The sequence below is a fragment of the Amphiura filiformis genome, chromosome 7 (genome assembly GCF_039555335.1).
Source record: "Amphiura filiformis chromosome 7, Afil_fr2py, whole genome shotgun sequence".
Lineage (NCBI taxonomy): Eukaryota > Metazoa > Echinodermata > Ophiuroidea > Amphilepidida > Amphiuridae > Amphiura > Amphiura filiformis.
Window position 1 is genome coordinate 7850671 of NC_092634.1, and position 20023 is coordinate 7870693.

A 20023-nucleotide genomic window follows, 5' to 3' on the forward strand; every position below is an offset into this window, starting at 1 on the left:
TGCTTGTCCTGTTTGGTCTTGTCTTGTCTCTCTATTGTTATTATATTTATTGATAAAAAATAAAAATTGCATTATTCAATTTCTTGAACTAAATCGTGTGATTAAATTAGAAAATACTAATCTGTTTCAGACATGATATGAATGATTGACATCTACTTGATAATTTTATGAACAACTGTTTCAGAAAGCTTTCTATCAATGGGTGGGTTTGGTTATATTGTTGGAGGAACAAACCAACTTCTGAATACTGATAATATAACTGAATAAACAACAAACAAACAAACAAAACTATCATCAGGCTACATTGCATAATAGTAAACTATATATTCACATCATCCACGTTAACAATATAAAGCATTCCCCCTCTTAATTGATCGTAATGGTGAAACATGGTATAGCCTATAGGGGCTTTTAGTTTACTTAATTAAAGTCGTGTGTTTTATTGCATAATGAATTGAGAGCTGTTGGCAATGTATTTCTTTAGTATGCGACATCCAGCATTTGATTCCGATTTACACTTAAGTGCAAAAAGGTTAGAATGGAACCCAACATTTGTTTTTTAAATATCTAACTTTTGGATATGCTTCTTTTCATGTGAAAAAAATGTTGAATCCACCGACGCGTTAATGAGGTGATTCAATTAAGTCTTTAAATATATTCATAGGCACACATTAAAAACAATTAAATGAATTATTAACCCTTGAGATGCAGACAACGAGGTATTCTATTTTTAGCGTACTACAGTACGATATTTCATACAACTATAAAAATGAATTTAAAAATCTGTTAAAATACAAGAATACCAAAAAAATAATGGTCAATTTTGATCAATTAACAACAAGTTCAGTGAGTCTAGGATGAGTAAGAGGCGTTTGAAAATGACTTCATTTTTGATAATTTGCGGAAACAATGTTTGAAAACAAAATAGTGGATAGGTTCTTTTATGGTCGGTTATATGTAAATTAGTATAAATGTTACTCCCAAATTCGGTCGGGAAAGGAGGATCCGAAGGGTCCATGCTATACCCTTCAAATTGCTTTTATAAGAGTACATACATAATCATGCAAACAAACTATGAAACTTTTTTGTGATGCCCTTTCAATGATTCTATTCAAAGAATAGTTGAGATTAAATTTCCATAAGATATAAGTATTTAATTCCTTGTTGGAATTCAAAATGTATCTATTTAGTTTCCTTTCCATATTTTTTTTTTTTTTGGAATTCGATCCCGGATATTTTGTGTGATGCTTATATATAAGTTGTAACCACAATCAGCAATGTTCGATTTGGCGCGAGTCTTTGGTGATACATATTCACAATATACGGGTTGCCTTCATGCCTTTGTCAAGTATCAGAACTTCAGACCGTCATTTTGTTATCCAGTTTCACGTCTACTGCAATTCGCAATTCATGCGCCAGGACTATATGCTGTGATGTAATTGGACTTTGCAAAATGGAGGCATTATACATTATATGGGTTTTCTATCGGTTCGAATTGAAGTCATCATCATCTACCTGATTCCTCGTAGAAACGCCATTATTTCATTCTTAACGATGATGGCACAAGTTGGTCGTTTAATAAGAGCACTACAATACTTAAAAGCAATCTTATACTTGCCATGCTTGCTAATTACATCGTTAGCTTCAATTAATTTGTGCTCAGCGCAGTTAAGTGGTGTAAATTACACAGTAAGAGGACACATTAATTTAGGTGGCCTCATACCTTTACACACATATGATGAGGATATGCAAGTATGTGGTGCCATTCGAAGTATTTATTCATTAAAGAAAGTAGAAGCAATGGTATATACCATACAACAAGTGAACCAGAACTCTACTTTATTACCAAATATTACACTTGGGTTTGAAATATACGATACATGCTCATACAATGCAGTAACATTAGGCGAATGCTTAAACTTTATCCCTTCATCCAGAGAAAGTGGTTATTGTTGCGAAGATAATGTAACGTGCTCAGATGACAAGCCTCCTATCATAGGAGTCGTTGGTGCACAAAGAAGTTCATCTAGCGTCCAAGCAGCAATCCTACTAGGATTATACCATATACCACAAGTGTCATACCTCTCTACCAGTGATGAGCTCAGCAACAATCTTAGATATCCATATTTCCACAGAACAGTTGGTCCAGATAGTTACCAAGTGAAGGCAATGATAGATATTCTTCTTCACTACCAATGGACTTATGTTTCTTTCATCAACTCGGATGATACTTATGGTAAAAGCGCTCAACAGCAGTTTAATTCTTCAGCTGCAGCGAATGATATATGTATAGGAATAACAAGAACTATCTCATTGTTTGCCGACGATGATAGTTACGACGAGGTAGTAGAGGAGTTATTGGAAATTCAGGATAACTTTCATGCCGCAGTGGTGATACTATTTGTCCAGTTGGAGATGTCGCAGCAGATCTTCTCAGCAGCAGCACGATTAGATGCCCAGAGAAAGTTTATATGGATTGGTAGTGATGGTTGGGGTAACTATGGGGAATATGCCACGTTAGGAGAAGAGGAAGTTGTCCTTGGTAAGTACATTTTGAGAGCTTTTTAAAAGCATCTTTTTTTGTGTCACATAATGTCCCAAAAGGAATTCCTAATAAATGCTTTGAAAACAAATCAAAATCAAAATTATTATATTCCACATCAGCATTGTTATACAATCTACGATACAAACACAAAATAAAAGTGAGTACCCAGTATCTCCCAGTAATGCAAGTCATTCAGTACATTTTGATGAATAGTATAATATGATACAGTAGCCTATATAGCCCTTTTTAAACGGGCACGCACCCCCCCCCCCCCCCATCAAAAAAGATAAGAGAAACTTTTGTGTTCATGTGATTTTGACGAAATTAATCTCATTTTTGACCATTTCAACTTTTTTTAAAAGCAAATATAGGCGCGCTTCGCGCGAAGTTGTTCCAATTTAAACCATACTTTGACGATTTAAGCTTCAATGTTATATATTTACGTTTCATGATCCTTTCTTAGCTCACCAAGAAAGAAATTTGCACATTACAACATTTCCAGGGACTCGCACTTGTTGTACTATGTATTATGAAATAACGTCATCATATTGCACAACAAGATCTTTACTCTATCATTCGTGATTGCTTAAGGGTAGGATATTTGACAACTTGATGCAAACATTTAAGTCACAATTACGAACAAAAAGCTTTAGTTGACAAATATAATTCCGTAGTGACAAAAGAGATCCGGTCATTTTGAAACCAATCCAGTCACTGACCGACAGTATTCAAATGTTTATGAGTTCAGTGGTAAGAATACATTCATGAGGTGAAATATGGACTGTTCCATTCAACGAGGCTTTATCGAGTTGAATGGGAACAGTTCATATTTCACCGAATGGAAATATTCTTTCCTTTGAATGAATAAAAACATTCAATAATTGTTTTATATAACTCAAAAATAAGTTCCCTTGCTTCTCCTTAATTATATAAATCAAATAAATCAAACAATATCCAAATGCATATTTATTTTAGAAGCAACACCCGTACCTATAATTGGCGGTAGAGGATAGTAAAAACAAAAATTCCTATCGTTTATTCTCTAAATATAATACAGGTTACGTCTGCGATTTGCATAACACCATCTACTTACTGCTTGGGATTTTACTGCTTGGGATTTTGAAACCAAATCATTCCTCGTGAATATAAATGTTTTCCTGAAAACATATCCCCTTTAGAAATAGAATCAGTAATTGAGCGAAATTGAAGATACAGACATCAGCAGACAGTCTGGGGGAAATGTTGGTGTTTTATATTTTGGTTTATCTTTCAGCTGTCTGGTACTTTAAGAACGTTTTAACTTATGTATCGGGAAACTGGGTATCTTCGACACAAACTGTACTCCAAATCGTCAAAGGCCAACTTTAGGGAAAAAACTGCGTTCAACATCAGAATGAATGCCAATGGGCTCTTGACTAAGCTTTTAAGCTTGCTTTTAAGCTTTTTTTATGAAGCATTTATAATCTAAAGTAGAGTGTCTGAGTGTCGAGTAAAGAAGGCCGAAAATATTTGACCAAGTGATTTGAAAAAAATAAAATAAAGTAAGCTTTAGAGTGCTCCATAATAACGAATTGCCATTTTATATGTTTTAAAGCTTACACAAATGGGGCTCTCGTGTCTTTGTATTAGTCAAATTTGTTTGTAAGTTGCGATGACCTATCAAGAACATCCCATGTACATAATGTAACTAACACTAGTATTGCTACATACATGTTTTACATAGTAGTACTTATAAGACAAGAAGTAATGAACATAAATAAAGCATAAATGGGTAACCAAGAAAACTTCATTATTGAATTGTCATGAACTTTCCAAGTGGCAATTTCGTAATGTGATGGTTTAAAGAAAGCGAAATTTGAGTTCATCATGTAATGTTTTTAAATAGCTCTTCATTCCACACGTTCTATTTGTAAATGAATTTACTTTCCCAGTAGGAATAGGACGTTTATCAATTTTTTAGTTGGAATAGAAGCTTTATACATACTGTTCAAGTATTACACAAATCAAATGGCATTGCCCCCATTTACACCTGAAGGGTGCACAATAGTAATAAATTTCCCTATACTTTGTGTACAAAATGGCCTCTATTTAAATGGCTCTACCTACCTTACGAAGCGACTCAATTTTTCAAAGTGATGTTTTCCTGAATTAAATATATTGGTGACCATTAAATTTTCGAGCTACCGGACCACGAATGCAATACACTTTTTTCACCCAATTTAAAAAACACCGCAGATCAGGACGGAATCCCACAAGAGACATTATTTGGTGATGTGAAATCTGAAGTATATTGTATCTTATGTATATATCAGTACTATGAAAAACTCATGAGTTCTCGTATGATCAAATAGCTTTATAACATACCGTAAATGGATCTCAAATAATAAAGATCTTTATGCTCTTTAATTTCTCATTTTATTAACAACTTTTTTCTTCAAAAAGTGAGTTATTGTTGTTAAAGAAACGGTTCCTCCCACGCTTACTTCGCTGATCGTATCTTCTGTATTAGACGTCATCGTCCTTAGACTGTACAATATTATGTGTCATGTTTAAAACCCAGATTATTTTTGATAAAGTTCACCTAAGCCAACATCATGGATTTCAAGCTACGCAAGCGACTTTCATTCAAACTTGTAAGAAATAAGAACATACTTTATTTAGTCCCGGCTTCAATAAGGTATTTAAATTCCAACAAGTCCTATTTTAATGCAAACAGGTGCAATTACGTGACTAAATTTTGACTCCGTGATTGTGTACTTTTGTAATCTAAGTTTGCCAGCGCTATAGCACACTGTGATTGACTTTGGTGATCTGTTATTCGCTCTAAATTATCTTTCTTTTTGTCTCAGCAAAATATGTATAATTGTCTCGTATCATGCACACGGGATCACCTGTCCTTATAGACAATGTTTCTAAATCATTATGTTTCATATGCATTTTGCAGTAGTTGATACCACTAGATACTTCAGTTTGAACTATGTCTTTGCATATTTCTCCCTGTCATGTTTCATGTAAAGTGGTTTCTGTACGGCCCCTAACACCGCTTTTTATCCGATTTAAATTGCATTATTCAATTTCCTTTAATAAATCGTATGAATAAATTAGAAGATGTTAATCTATTTCGGACATAATATGAATTATTGAAATCTACTTGATAACAACTTGACTTAACAACTGTTTCATAAGGATTGCTATAATTAAATAGATGGGTTTGTTTATATTGTTAGAGGAAAGTAACAACTTATGAATACTGACAAGATAATTGAATAACAAACAAACAAAAACTTTCATCAGGCAATATTTTATAATAGCAAACTATAGATTCACGTCATCTGCGCTAAAAATATAAAGCATTTCTGCACTTAATTGATCGTAAGAGTGAATATGCTATAGGGGCTTTTAATTTACTTATTTAAAGTCGTGTGTTTTATTGCATAAGTGAATTGAGAGCATTTGGCAATGTACTTCCTTAGTATGTAACACCCAACAGTTGATTCCGATTTAAAGTTCCCGGATGGTATAATGGGACACAACATTTGGTTTTATAAATGTGTAACTTTTGAATACGCATCTTTTCATGCAAAAAGAGTTGAATTCGCCGACGCGTTAATGATATAATTAAGTCCCTAGGGGGAAAGGGTGCTTTATGTTCATAGGCATGCATTCAAAACAATTAATAACAATTAAATATATGATTAACCCTTGATATACAGATAACGAAGTATTTTATTTTTTTGCGTACTATAGTACGGTATTTCCTACTACTGTAAAAATGAATACAAAAATTGAGTCTCACTAACTAAGTAACTCTTGGTAACATTAATGAATGCAAATTAAAATCACAATGTTAATGTTTACTATATGTTATATGTTTAAGTTTAAGTTCCATAGAATCTAGAATATGTAATCAAGAGGCGTAGATAATGACACCTTATACATGTTATATTTGCTTTAAAAATTACCTCATTTTTGCTGAAAACAATGTTTGAAAATAAAACAATGAATTGTCTCTTTTTTTATTGCGGATATGTTGTTTTATGGTCGTTTATGTGTGGTATAAATGTTATCCCATAATTCGGTCAGGAAAGGAGGATGGATCTGAGGTTGGGTCCTATGCTATACCCGCCACCTTGCACACAAACGGGAGTGCAGGCGCAATCATTCAAACAAACTACCTCGTATTAGCCGTAACTTTTAAAGTTACTATTACGACCGTTTTGTATATGATGCAAAGAAAAGTTGAGATTGACTTTTAATAAAATGTTAAAATGTCGTTAGCAAAATTTCGCAAACAAAGATTTAAGTATTTAATTCCTTGTTAGAAATCAAAATTTATCTATTTAGTTTCTTTTCCATATTTTTTCCATTTTGTATTTTGGAATTTGAACCCGGATACTTTGTGTGATGCTTGTATATAAGTTGTACCCACAATATTCTACACATATCACTCTCTGGGTTACAAGGGTTCGATTTGGCGCGAGTCTTAGGTGATACATAGGGGATGCGTTTGTATCAGAACTTCATAAAGTAATTGGTTATCTGTCTCATGTCTACTGCAATTCGCAATTCATGTGCCAAGACTGTATGTTGTGACATAGTTGGACATTGCACAATGGAGGCATTATACATTATATGGCTTGTTTGTCGGTTTGAATTGAAGTCAGTTTTGTGGAACCTATCAAATTCATCATCTAGCTGATCCATCGAGGAAACGTATTATTTGCAGGGTATTCACTCTTAATATGATAATGGCACGAGCTGGCGATCCACTACTTTGTTCAGCAATTGAAAAACGCCTATTAACAGCACTGTACTACTCAAGAATAATTCAAGTTTTATCCTTGCTAATTCCGTCCTTAGGTTCAACAACTGTGTCCTTAGCGGGGTTAAGTGGTGTAAATTACACAGTAACAGGAGATATTAATTTAGGTGGCCTCGTACCATTACATGTCTTCGGGGAGGAGGATATACAAACATGTGGTGCCATTCGAAGTATTAACTCATTGAAGAAAGTAGAAGCGATGGTATATTCCATACAACAAGTGAACCAGAACTCTACTTTATTACCAAATATTACACTTGGGTTTGAAATATGCGATACATGCTCATACAATGCAGTAACATTAGGCGAATGCTTAAACTTTATCCCTTCATCCAGAGAAAGTGGTTATTGTTGCGAAGATAATGTAACGTGCTCAGAGGACAAGCCTCCTATCATGGGAGTCGTCGGTGCCCAAAGAAGTTCATCTAGCGTCCAAGCAGCAATCCTACTAGGTTTATATCACATACCACAAGTGTCATACCTCTCTACCAGTGATGAACTCGGTCAAACTCATTTATATCCATACTTTCTCAGAACTGTTGGTCCTGATAGTTACCAAGTAAAGGCAATGATAGATATTCTTCTTCACTACCATTGGACTTATGTTTCTTTCATCAACTCATATGATACTTATGGAAAGAGCGCTCAACAGAAGTTTGGCTCTTTAGCTCCAGAGAACGACATATGTATAGGAATAACAAGAACTATCTCCTTGTTCGCCGATGATGATCGTTATGACGAAGTAGTGGAGGATTTGCTTGATATTCAGGAAAGCCATAACTCTCATGTCCCAGTGGTAATACTATTTGTCCAGTTGGAGATGGCTCAGCAGATCTTCTCAGCAGCAGCAAGATTAGATGCCCAGAGAAGGTTTATATGGATTGGTAGTGATGGTTGGGGTAACTATGGGGAAGATGCCACGTTGGGGAAAGAAGAAGTTGCCCTTGGTAAGAAGAAATATTTCAGTGGTTTTAATTACCTAAAAGTCTGTGACACAAATTCATTTGTTTATATAGGCTAGGTCAAATATACATTTTACATAATGTTCCGAAAGGAATTCCTAATGAAATTTCCGACAACAACACAAAAATAATATTATTTTAATGTAATATCGTACGGTCATGTGTTTAAGAAAATAAATCACTAATGCCGCTTTAGCAATATTGTCCAATCTACAATTCAAAATAAAACCAGTAATGCAAGTCTTTCAATCGAATAAGCATGACAAGAAGCTAGCTTTAGCACATTTGATGGATGTAAAAGTGGACATTTATGCGAGGTTTTTATTTTCGCGAATTTCGCGAGTGGACATAAAATCGCGAAAATAAAAACTCGCGAAAATAACCTTTTGCATTAGGTTTCTATTGTATCAATATCAAAACCGCGAAATTTAATTCTCGCGCAATTGACAAAATCTTCAAAATCGCGAAAATATTGACTTGATGGGATGACGTGAAGACAACGCAATTTCCAAGGAGTTGCATTTGAAGTACTATTATTAAATCATTTCAAACCATACGTTTTGTATGATGTCATAATGCATAACAAGATATTTGAGTACTTTATCATTCGTGATTGCTTAAGGGTACGATAATGACAAATTGAACGAAATATGTATATTAAAAGAGCTTTACTTGACAAATATAATTCCGTAGTCACTATCGGTTATGTCGGCTCTAAAGGTCTACATGTCACGAAAGTCACATTGGTGGTGCTTTTGAAGCTGAACCTTGCAATGGGCTATTCCATTTGAAATTCACACTACCCCTGTGGAAGATTTTGGAAATATCTTCTGTAGAGGGAGTATGAATTTCAAATGGAATTAACATATTAGGCAGCTTCATTTGAAACTCACCCTTCCTGTGTAAAAGATTCAGACCGTCTGTGGAACATATTTCCAAAATCTTCCACAGGGGTAGTGTGGATTTCAAATGGAATAGCCCACTGCACCTGTAGTCTGTAGACGACAACTCGTTGTCGTTGGTTGGATCTAAATATTTCTTACAAAACAGGTGCACGCAGCATAAGGCGAAAAGTGCTTTCTTTAAAAATAAATAGATAATATAGGACGTGAGGTACTTAACTAAAGATCATTATGATTAATTCAGTTGATTGAATTACACTGTAATAGTTACATTCTTACTTAATTAATCAAACTTAAACTATAAGGTAAATTAGGTAACAAAATATGACCAAATATTGATTTTCATATTTCAACATTATACTGGTTTTGTGCAATGGAATTAAACGAGAAACTTTATTTCCATTACTTCATATTATACAGAAAACAAGTATGTGCAAAATCACGTTTTACAATGCAATATTTCTATGTCCTTTGATTGTATTGTTATGATAGTATTTGTTTTATTCCTAAAAGTTTTCACCCAAATATTGCCAATCTATTTCTCACATCTATTTATCTAAAGTCTCTGTAACTATGGTAACAACATAATACACGTTACGAATATCTACGACTAACACCATCTACTGCATGGGACTTGTAAACCAATCACCCCTCGTAAATATAAATGTTTTCCAGTAAACATTTCCCCTTAAGAAATAGAATCTGCAATTGAACGAAATTGGAGATGCAGGCGTCAGTAGATAGTCTGTGAGGAAGGTGTGCAATATTATTTTTGTTGGGAAAGTACTTGTCATTTACTTCTCGCGTACTAAAGTTCTCAAGTCAACCTCAATGCTTATAGCTTAAAGGCCCATTCAGTGATTTGCTCATCCGGAAGATCGTAAAAATCATCAAAATTCAGATTTTGATACCTTTGTCATAGATGTGCTAACATAGCCTGGGAGTGGTTCAGCCGAAAACCTTGTATTTAAGACAAAATAAGACATTTTAAACGAATCTGTAATTTAGATACTGACAGTATCTAAATTAACTACATGTATTTGAATGGGGCTTCAACTTCGTCAGTACTGCTGTTTTCTTAGTTTTTTCCCAAATTTGTCATTTCAAAAATACCAAATGACAATTTTAATTTAACTTCACTTTTAAGCAATTTATAAACAATTGTAATTTTTTACACTTGCGCTGGGATCACTGAATAGGTCTTTAAATTCTGTTTTGCATGTTTCTATAATATCAATGGCTTGCATGCGGTTATGTATCAAATTCGAATTCTCAAAACTGAACAACAACTTCGAAAATCTAATCACTTGTATAAAGAGGGCGGGTATAAGTAAATATTTGGTACGATAATTACATTATGTATGGCTTGAAACTACTGGGTACTGGAGGTCGGTAAACATGAGTGGGACTTAATCTTTTCCTAGAGCAGTCAATATCAGACGACTTAGCTCATGATACTCTAGCAGTTCCATCTTTAGGGCAATGAGACTACGTAAGACATGTAAGATATCGCACGAAACACTGAGAGATCTGTCAAATGACATATTCCTCTCGCATGGCTAAACTACTTCGATTATCTGACACTTTCTGTCAATCAATTATCCATGTCGTTATCTTAGTTGCTCTGACGATGACACTCATTGAAGTATCGAAAGCTTATATAGCTTTCTAATATTGGCTTCTCTGGGGAAATATCAACTCTTACTGGTGTCCAAACTTGTTTACTGTGTTCCATGTTAGAACCGATTCCAATATAAACTCTGCTATGTCATATTAGAAGCAGGTGTTGTATACTATATCATTGCTAGCTTAACGTAAACTGTTGCGATTTGGTAGTTCACAGGGTCTTGCGAACGGTAGTGAGCTTTGGCAAAAATTACATTTCGTAGCGAGCGTGTAGAAGAATTCAAATATCACAGATATACTTTTGTAAGCCCTGTGGTTCTTGAGTTATGTTGTAAAGAGGGCTGAAACAAAATCATATGTATAAAAGATATACATTACTCATTAGCAACATTCCAACAATAAATCAAGTATATGATTTGTAGAATGAACTTTTCAAAATATCAAAGTGTTATTTTTTAATAATGTATTGATTTAGATTATCAAAATCAATTTTTGTTTCGGCTGCTTTGACCAACAATACCGCGTCTACCCTTAAATAACTCATTTCACCATGTTTACGGTGATAGAAATAAAAACTTGCGATTATTCTATTCGGTATTATCCATCCACGCACCCCAACATTGCTTGGCCTTAATTAACTTGATACCGATAATTAATAACAAAGCATCATTATTTGTACAAACTTGATGGTAGTTTGGTATTTAAATGTAATTTAAAGGTGAATGAATTCATGAATATATTTTATGCCTATGAACCAGCCGACAGTTGTTATTTACTAGTATATTCTGTCTCGTCTCAAGTTGATAATACAACGCCACGTTGGCATTACGCAGTGGTGACAGATTCGAATCACGAGACCGAATTAAAAAGACTAGTTTGCGTATGACGTCCTGTCAACCTGACCGAAAATGCAGTACTGCGCAGGTCTCCAACCAATCGCGTCGTGCTTCTTCCCTGACGTCAGACGCAAAGTAGTCTTTTTAATTTTGGCTTTGATTATAAGCGAATCCCGCGCAAGCGCATACACATGCGTAGAAGGGCAATATGTCCATACGCTGGCAACGCAACCGTGTAAACGCACTGATTTGAATCTGCTATTTAGAAATCCAACCTGACGTTACTCTCAACTTGAGACAATAATTGAACACAATCTTCGCGTCTTTGTGTTCTAGATCTTTTTTAAAAAGATAATTTTGCCAATTCAACTGTTACAATACACTGAAAACCTATAGATTGATCCTATAGAGGCCGTCAGCCTTTCGCCATCTTGTGGGTACAAATGATACGCGTGATTCTGCGTCGGACACTACGCGCAGGGCGCCGCTTGCCACGCAGCTGTTATCACGCATCACCACGGTGATTTTGCTGTTCACGCATGGAGATCGAACGAACATCGCAGCGTGTACCCACAAGATGGCGGCATATGACGTCACGCTGACGGCCTCTATAGTACACTTAATAGCCTAGGAATCTATTGATCTTAACCCTTGAACTTCGAAGGGGGTACCAACCCCCAAGGTTTTGTATCCGTTAGAAACAAACGCACGTGTTTACGCCCTAACGACCTAAGCTAGTCGTAGATCTATCCTTTGCGCTCATTTTAGTGAAAACATTTTACCCCTGGACCTTACCCGGGGGTAGGACCAAACATCGAAGATGACCATAGAGAGGGGTTGATGAGGCCCACCATTGGTTTCTACAGTAAAATCCATTTTCATTTCGCTCTAGTAAAATTATCCAAAGACCAACTGACTTTTTACTTGTTAGTTAGGTTGAAATAGTCATGCATGTTTACAGATTGTTTAGCTGAAAATCAATTTTGCCTAACTTTTGTACATAGCCAGAATTTCCACAATTTTGCATGGGTGGCCTCACATTATGATGTCATTATGTGGGGAATGTTTGTACTTATTTTGGTACCACTGGATAGAGGAGACCCGTAGCTATATATTGGTATCAAATACATGTATAACGGTACCGAATATGACGTATACAGTTGAAAATTACTGGGGGTTACAACCCCCTCCCCTTCGTAGTCCAAGTTGCAAAATATGGCTCAGTAGTTCTAGTAGGTGATGTTTCAATCGTACCGTTAATCAGAATCAGTTTTAGCGACAAGAGACATATTTATGATAGCAAAACATACGGTATGGATGATCATCAAGTAATGTTCTTAGATTAGTTTGCATTAATTAGTTCACATTTCGATGCATAATCACACGCTCCCTTCAACACTATAATGATATCATTAGCATTCGGCAATTGATCCGGAAAGCGACAGGCCTCTTCCATAGTTAATATATAGCACTAAATGCAACACATTGTGGTACAGTGGCTCCGGCGTGTCCACAAGTTGCAACAAAACAATAAGAATTGCAAATAACTACAAGCATAATTATTTTGAAATCTATAGGGTGAAGATTATTTTTAAATGAGTAAAATATTTTAAGTTTAGTTGTCCATCACTTCAAACTTTATTTCATGCTTTTTACGAAGTTCAGACCTTGTAACATGTGCATAGAAATGTCTTGCAAAGCATTGCCTGTCTTCCATTTTTTATCAACAATTGTTAAACATGCCAAACATGACTTTAAATATAAGTCAATTCTAAAGTACTATGGAAATTATCTATCCTAAATGCCACTGCCAATTAATACTGAACTAAGTCCGGAAACCTATTTCGACAACCAATTCTTATTTTGAAATTGAAACCTATAATCTACACGTGTTATCTTGTGTGAGCGTCATAATCAGCTCATCAGCTTTGTGTTATCTTAATAAGCCTTACATCTTGTTTGGTTCTCAGAATGGAAAAGACCTATATCAATATCGGGAAATAATCTGAATCATATGTACTTTTGATGAAACATTCTGTTTTGATTGCAATTTACTTGATTCTCGAGATTATGATTCAATATTCAACATTCAGCATCCTGTTTTTAATTGGAGTATACCGTAAAACCTCGTCTACAAGCTTATATAGTGTTTTTGATGAAAGCTAAATTAATACGAAACAAGCGTAAATATGCCAATACAATAGATTGGTCTTACAACAATACTTGTTTGTATATGCTTGATCTGTAATTATTTATTTACTTCATAGTGGCGCCTGGATTCATTTAACTTTCATCAGGAGCAATATATGCTTGTAGACGAGGTTTTACGGTATTGTACTAGTCAATGTGGTAAAGATGTTTTACAGTATTATGTTTTGCTTGCAGACGTTAGTGCACCGTGTATTTAAAAATGACATGAACGATCAATATCAGTGATGTTTGGGAAAAACAAGACTTGAGTTATATGAATGTTGCACTAGTCACACACTTTTGAAAATTGAAAATAAGCTTTAGAGTGCTTCCGAAATTGACGTGGTAATTATCTAGTGGGCAAATGTCTTCTTTGTTTGCATGTTTAGTTGCGAGTCTTGCTATATATATCAAAATATATTTGCATAATATAATGGTTTTGAGATCATCACGTGATAAATATCACCTGCTCTTCATGATCTTTATAAATAAAGAATGTGTTTTTACTTTCCCAATAGGAATATAACTTTGGCATAAGACTAAAATTAAGTCGGAATATAGCTTTATATATACTGTTCAAGTATATACAAATCAAATGGCATTGCCCCCGCTTACAAATATGGAGTATTATATCTTGTGAATGTATCAGAAGTATAAAAAAACTCTTGAGTTCTTGTAACATAATCAAAAAGCTTAACAGCAACATGTACGGATCTCAAAGAAGAAATCATTAAATGATCTTGTATATTATGTCATTACATATTTCTCAAAAAGAATATAATTGCTGTTAAAGGTTCCTCCCACGTTTCTTTACTGATCACGTCTTCTGTATTAAACGATATCTTCTCACGATTGTACAATACAATATGCCACGTTTAACAAACATAACCCAGTCTAATCCAATACCACGGATTTATGATGTCTTACAAGCGAAACAAACCAAAATCATTTTTATTAAAACCTGTAAGAAATTAAAAAAACCAGACTTCATCTAATTCTGACTAAAGATGCAAATACCTTCAAATGTCAACAAGTCCTTGTTTACTGCAAAAGGTTCCAATTACTTAAGCGAATGTTTGACTCCGCGATCGTATGTATTTGTAATCTACTTGATTTCTGTGAATTTTGTATCTCATATTCCTCTCTAGGTCTTTTGGTTTTCTTTTCTGTCTATCTTTCTTTTTCCTCTCCAGCCAAAGTATGTATGGCTATTATTCTAAAGGGGGCTATTGTATTACAAATCTGTAAAATGCGTTTGAAGCAGAATTTATTTCTGCACATTTTGACACCTCATTTGATACGATAGCTTAGGAAACAATAAAACACAGGTCAATTTAATGTAGTGAGGTCCAGATTTGAAAGTTGCACGTGCATACAATACATAAACACTCAGATATCATTGCACATATGTGATGCGATCAAGCAAAATCAGTCGGAACTCGGAAATATTAAATTTTCAGTTTCTTACAGGATAGTAAATAGTATTTGCAAAGCTGCCATTTGCAGAAAACTCCATTGAAATTGAACTACCAGTTCCAAAGATATGAGCAATTGACGAGTTTCCAAAACAATAGGAAACAAAAGGAAATATTGCCTTTGTTTGGCTATATATCAAAATCAATATTACCGAGTTCCGACTGATTTTGCTTGATCGCATCACATATTTCCTTCCATTATACTGAATACAAAATCAATACAATTTACTGCCACTTTCAAATCGTGGGTTACATTGATTTAAATGTACGCTGTGACGTCAATATTCAGTCAATCGCTGAGGTGTCAAAATGTGCAGAAATAAATTCTGCTTCCAACGCGATTTCTAATACAATTACCTGGTTTGTTTGTTTTTAAATGGTTATTATTTAATGGGGCTTAGTTACTTTTTTTGAGATATTTAGATAAGAAATAAGTGAATATATGGGTTGATACTGCACCATTTTATGAATAACTATTTTAGAAAACTTTCTATAAGCAAATTAAATGGTTGGGTTTGGTCATGTTGGGAGAGAAAATACGTTCTCTGAATATTCACGAGGCAACTAAAGAAACAACAATGAACAAAACCTTTCATAAGATAACGACTGTAATTCCAAGTTTTAGATTCATATTATCCACCGTTTCGCCTCCTTGTAATAGAGCACTTAATTGATGGCAGAAGTGACACATGCTAAGGGCTTTTATTTTACTTAATGAAAGTCATGTGCGTTATTGCATAATAAATTGAGAGCTGTTGGCAATGTATTTCCTTAGCTTATGTAACAATGGGAGAGTTTACACCACGTTTTGAATCCGATTTAATCTGCGTTTATAAGTATTATTCGATTCCATCAGACTTGTCCAGATTTACGCTAAAATAAAGACCATACACGTGATATTATACGTTAAGGTCTTTGGTTAAAACCAATTCAGACATTGATTTCGTAAAAGTCAATGAAAGTGATGAGCCCTATCGGGAAAAGCACAAGAGGAAATTTCATTATAGTCGCATTATAGTCGTCTTGTCAATAACAGTACATTGTAGAATATCCCAATGTCGAAAGTGTCATTGACTTGCCGAAAAGTTAACCAATGTATCGGTCAGGGTCCTATCAACATCATTTTATTTCATCGTGATCGCGGTCTATGATAATTATGATTATACCGTAACAAATCGATACGACAGCAAAAGAATTGTATAGGGCGTATAAAAATAAAACAAATACATGAAATTTGAAAAATGTCACTAGATTAAAATGTATGATGTATTTGGTCAAAATACTCTGGTTGATAGACGAATCATCATCGTGTCAATTTTAAGTATTAATTGAATAGCAAAATAATTACACATGGGGAGATTTCGAATTTGTAAAATTGTCAAAAACAACATTTTGAAAGTGTTTGATGACGGAAAAATATTCAACGACGGAAACGTTTACAAATCACAAAGTTGAACAAAATAGACAAATTTGGTCCGCAGTAGTCTCATGTTGGATTCAAATGTATAGGAAGACCATCCGCTATGTAGAAGGTATTTATAAATATAGCCGAAGCACACTGATCAATAAACGCAGTCACGCAAATCATTGCAGGTGGGATTATGGTGCTACTTCACACCAAACGAGAGTTGTAAGGAACGTCTTACAAAATTGGCAATCGTGTGATTGCTTTGAATCACCAATTGGGTGGATCGTTTGATCTTACACCACTGGATTTTTCCTTCTGGGATTATTGAAAATCAAGGTTTTAACGAGTCCTCCGCAGACCTTGATGAATTCCTGAGACGCGTTATTGCATAAGTTGACAACCTCAGGCAGGATAGACCTCTCATTAGTGGTGGTTATGTTATAGTGAGCTGAAGTCGGCATACAGGGGAATGGTGGTCATGTGGAAGACTGTCAATTACAAAGAAAAGAAAGTGGTGAAACATGTGGTTTTTATGTTGCTTTGATTTAAAGTGACTTTGCACAACTATATTTTTACTTGGTCACAATAAATAGCTACTGAGTCCATATTAATTGTAACATGCAAGTAATTTTACAGGACAAGATTTCGCCAAGCTATTACCTAAAACATTTTGACCAAATATCTCGTACTTTTTAATCTAGTGACACAAGTGTTTACTTGATTTAGACATGCCCTGAATAGCAGTTTGGGTTTCACGACATGGATCCCTTTAAATCACACCTGAGACAAGTCTACCTGTTTGCAGGTTAACTAATCACTTTTTCCTGTTCCACTATCGAAACGAAATCGTGTTGGGATGAGCAATCCGCCTCAGGCACCGTCCAGATTGTGTTTACCTATTCTCATAATAGATTAACTGAGCTATTAAATTACCACTTCATTGTGTGCTTTGAATCATCAATTGATGTACATCCAAGTCAATTGATTGAAACGATTTGGAATTTTCATGTAGTCATTCCTATTGAAAATGAGAACAAAATGCTCACTTTAATTAATGGTGTCAAAATGTTGACACTTGAACAAGTATTTGCAATGATCAAGTCTACCGAAGAGGGGGTTGCTGTAAGCCCTCCGCTTAATGTTCTGTACTAAACATTATTATCTTGTTGTGTTTGATATCGAGGTAATAGTTACAACAAAATAAGTACAACAGTCTCCACAATATATCATTATGACGTCATTTTGTGAGTACGCCCTCAAAAATATGGAAAATCCCATTTGTTCACAAAGTACGAGGCGAAATAAGGTGGTACATTATCAATTGTTGTTTCGCTAAAGTGAGTAAACAGGGTAGTACAACCATTTTACCAATGTCGTTTGGCGATACATTTTGACATTTTAGTGTGCCGGAAAAAATCCGACGGGTTCATCCCGGGGTCCCTCCTCTTTTATTCGGTAGACAAGGATTTGGATTTAATAGGACTGTACATAAAGAGTACGACTCGGAAATTGTGCCATTAGTTTATAATGAAATCTTTTAAATCTACGAGTTAATTTCACCATTACAAACTTTAATTGAAGATTACTTACACTTTTGCACATATTCGTACATTGCACGAGACAGATACATTGAAACTATTGACAAAACCTTGACCGTTCGACAACGTTTATTGCCCAAATCAAATCAAATAGACAGTTAATTACAGGGTACGTTAAAGCTGCATTTTCTATCAAATCGTTATTTTCATATTTGTGCCTGTGAAAAGTTTCCTCGTTAAGCAAAAATGTAAAACGCGCTTTTAATTTTAATTTTCATATTAGAAAACCAAATGCATTGATGTAATTCGTAACAGATTTAACTACACAATTTTATGTTTCAAGGGCAGGTTATCCTACACGATGGCTATTATAGCTTTAAGCCTCTGATGCTTAGTACGACCTCTTCTCAGAAATCAGATAATTTTTCACCTTAAAGTAATGATCAACTAATAGATAAAAATATTGTTTAGTAGGAATAAAATTAGACTAGTGACCAAACGTGACAAACTAAGGCCTAGAGGAGGGAGGGAAGATGTAATTAATTCAACGATTCAACGATAACGGATATTGTGGTGAATTGTTAAACTGCAAAATGTGTGATTTGCTACACAGGAACGGCCTCAATTGTTTTCGAATTTCTACTTTTTGCACCATTCTAATTGCCCTTAGTGTACATAAATACCCTGTGAAAGACAAAGCCTGAAGTGCTTTAATTACAGTAAAATTTTACATTTATAATAAAACTGGGTATCCCTGGTTTTATTCTGAGCTCACCGATCGAGTGCTGAATAAATACTTCGCCTGCGTGTGTATATTGAATTATTGAATCAATGACGTACCGTATGAACTGTATGCATATCGCTATGATGATAATAATCGGCGAGCTAAATACACGCATTGTAGAATATCAAATTTCTTCGTTTTACCTCATTTGTTTGGCTCGAATATTAAAAGGGGACAACGCGATCAGTAGCTATCAGTGAAAACTAACATTTAAATAGGAATCTACATTATTGCTTTAAGTTGGATTTTTGTCAAACAAAGAACGTCGTAGAAAAGAACCTGCTGTTGCAGCTTAATATCATTTCAAGGGCAGGGAGCCCTATATAAATATAGCAAAAGTAAATCCTAATGCTTATGAGCTTTCTCTGTAATCAAGTGATTTCTCATCCGGAAATGATGATCAATTTGCCCATTGACCAAGATAACTGACCATTAAATGGAGCTTGATTTCATTTAATAGCAATCAGACGAATCTTGTGAGCCAAGGATGAAAATAAGAATGAAAATGTTATTATTGTAAGCTTGGAAGAGTGAAGGAGTAATGGGTTATTTCATTTGAAATCCACACACCCCATGGGAGACATGATATTAATCTTTTCCACACAGGGAGTGTGAATCTTAAATGGGATTACTGACTCCAATCTAAACCCATTGTGTGGAGGATTAATGCCATGTGGGGTGTGTGGATTTCAACTGGAATAGCTCAATTTGACCATGGTATTGCATTAAGTGGTAAACTTATCATCGAGCTTGATTAAATATCAGATTGAATACAGTGCATTGTAATGATGTTAATTTTTCTTCTTGTGTGTGTGACGGTGGGTGGGGTATATGAGGTGTGGGGTGGGTGGGGTGTGTGGGTGGGTGGGGTATATGGAGTGCGGGGTGTGTGGGGTGCGGAGAGTGGGGTGTAACGAGGTTGTGGGACTGTGGGG

General features: G+C 34.9%; 1 protein-coding gene across 1 annotated transcript in view; it reads left to right on the forward strand.

Moving 5' to 3' along the window:
• Positions 1 to 20023, forward strand: part of LOC140157604 (metabotropic glutamate receptor 2-like) — a 114288-nt gene that overhangs the window by 45578 nt on the left and 48687 nt on the right. Inside the window, 1 exon segment of the mRNA XM_072180844.1 lies at positions 1664 to 2542. Coding sequence (XP_072036945.1) covers positions 1664 to 2542 — 879 coding nt within the window.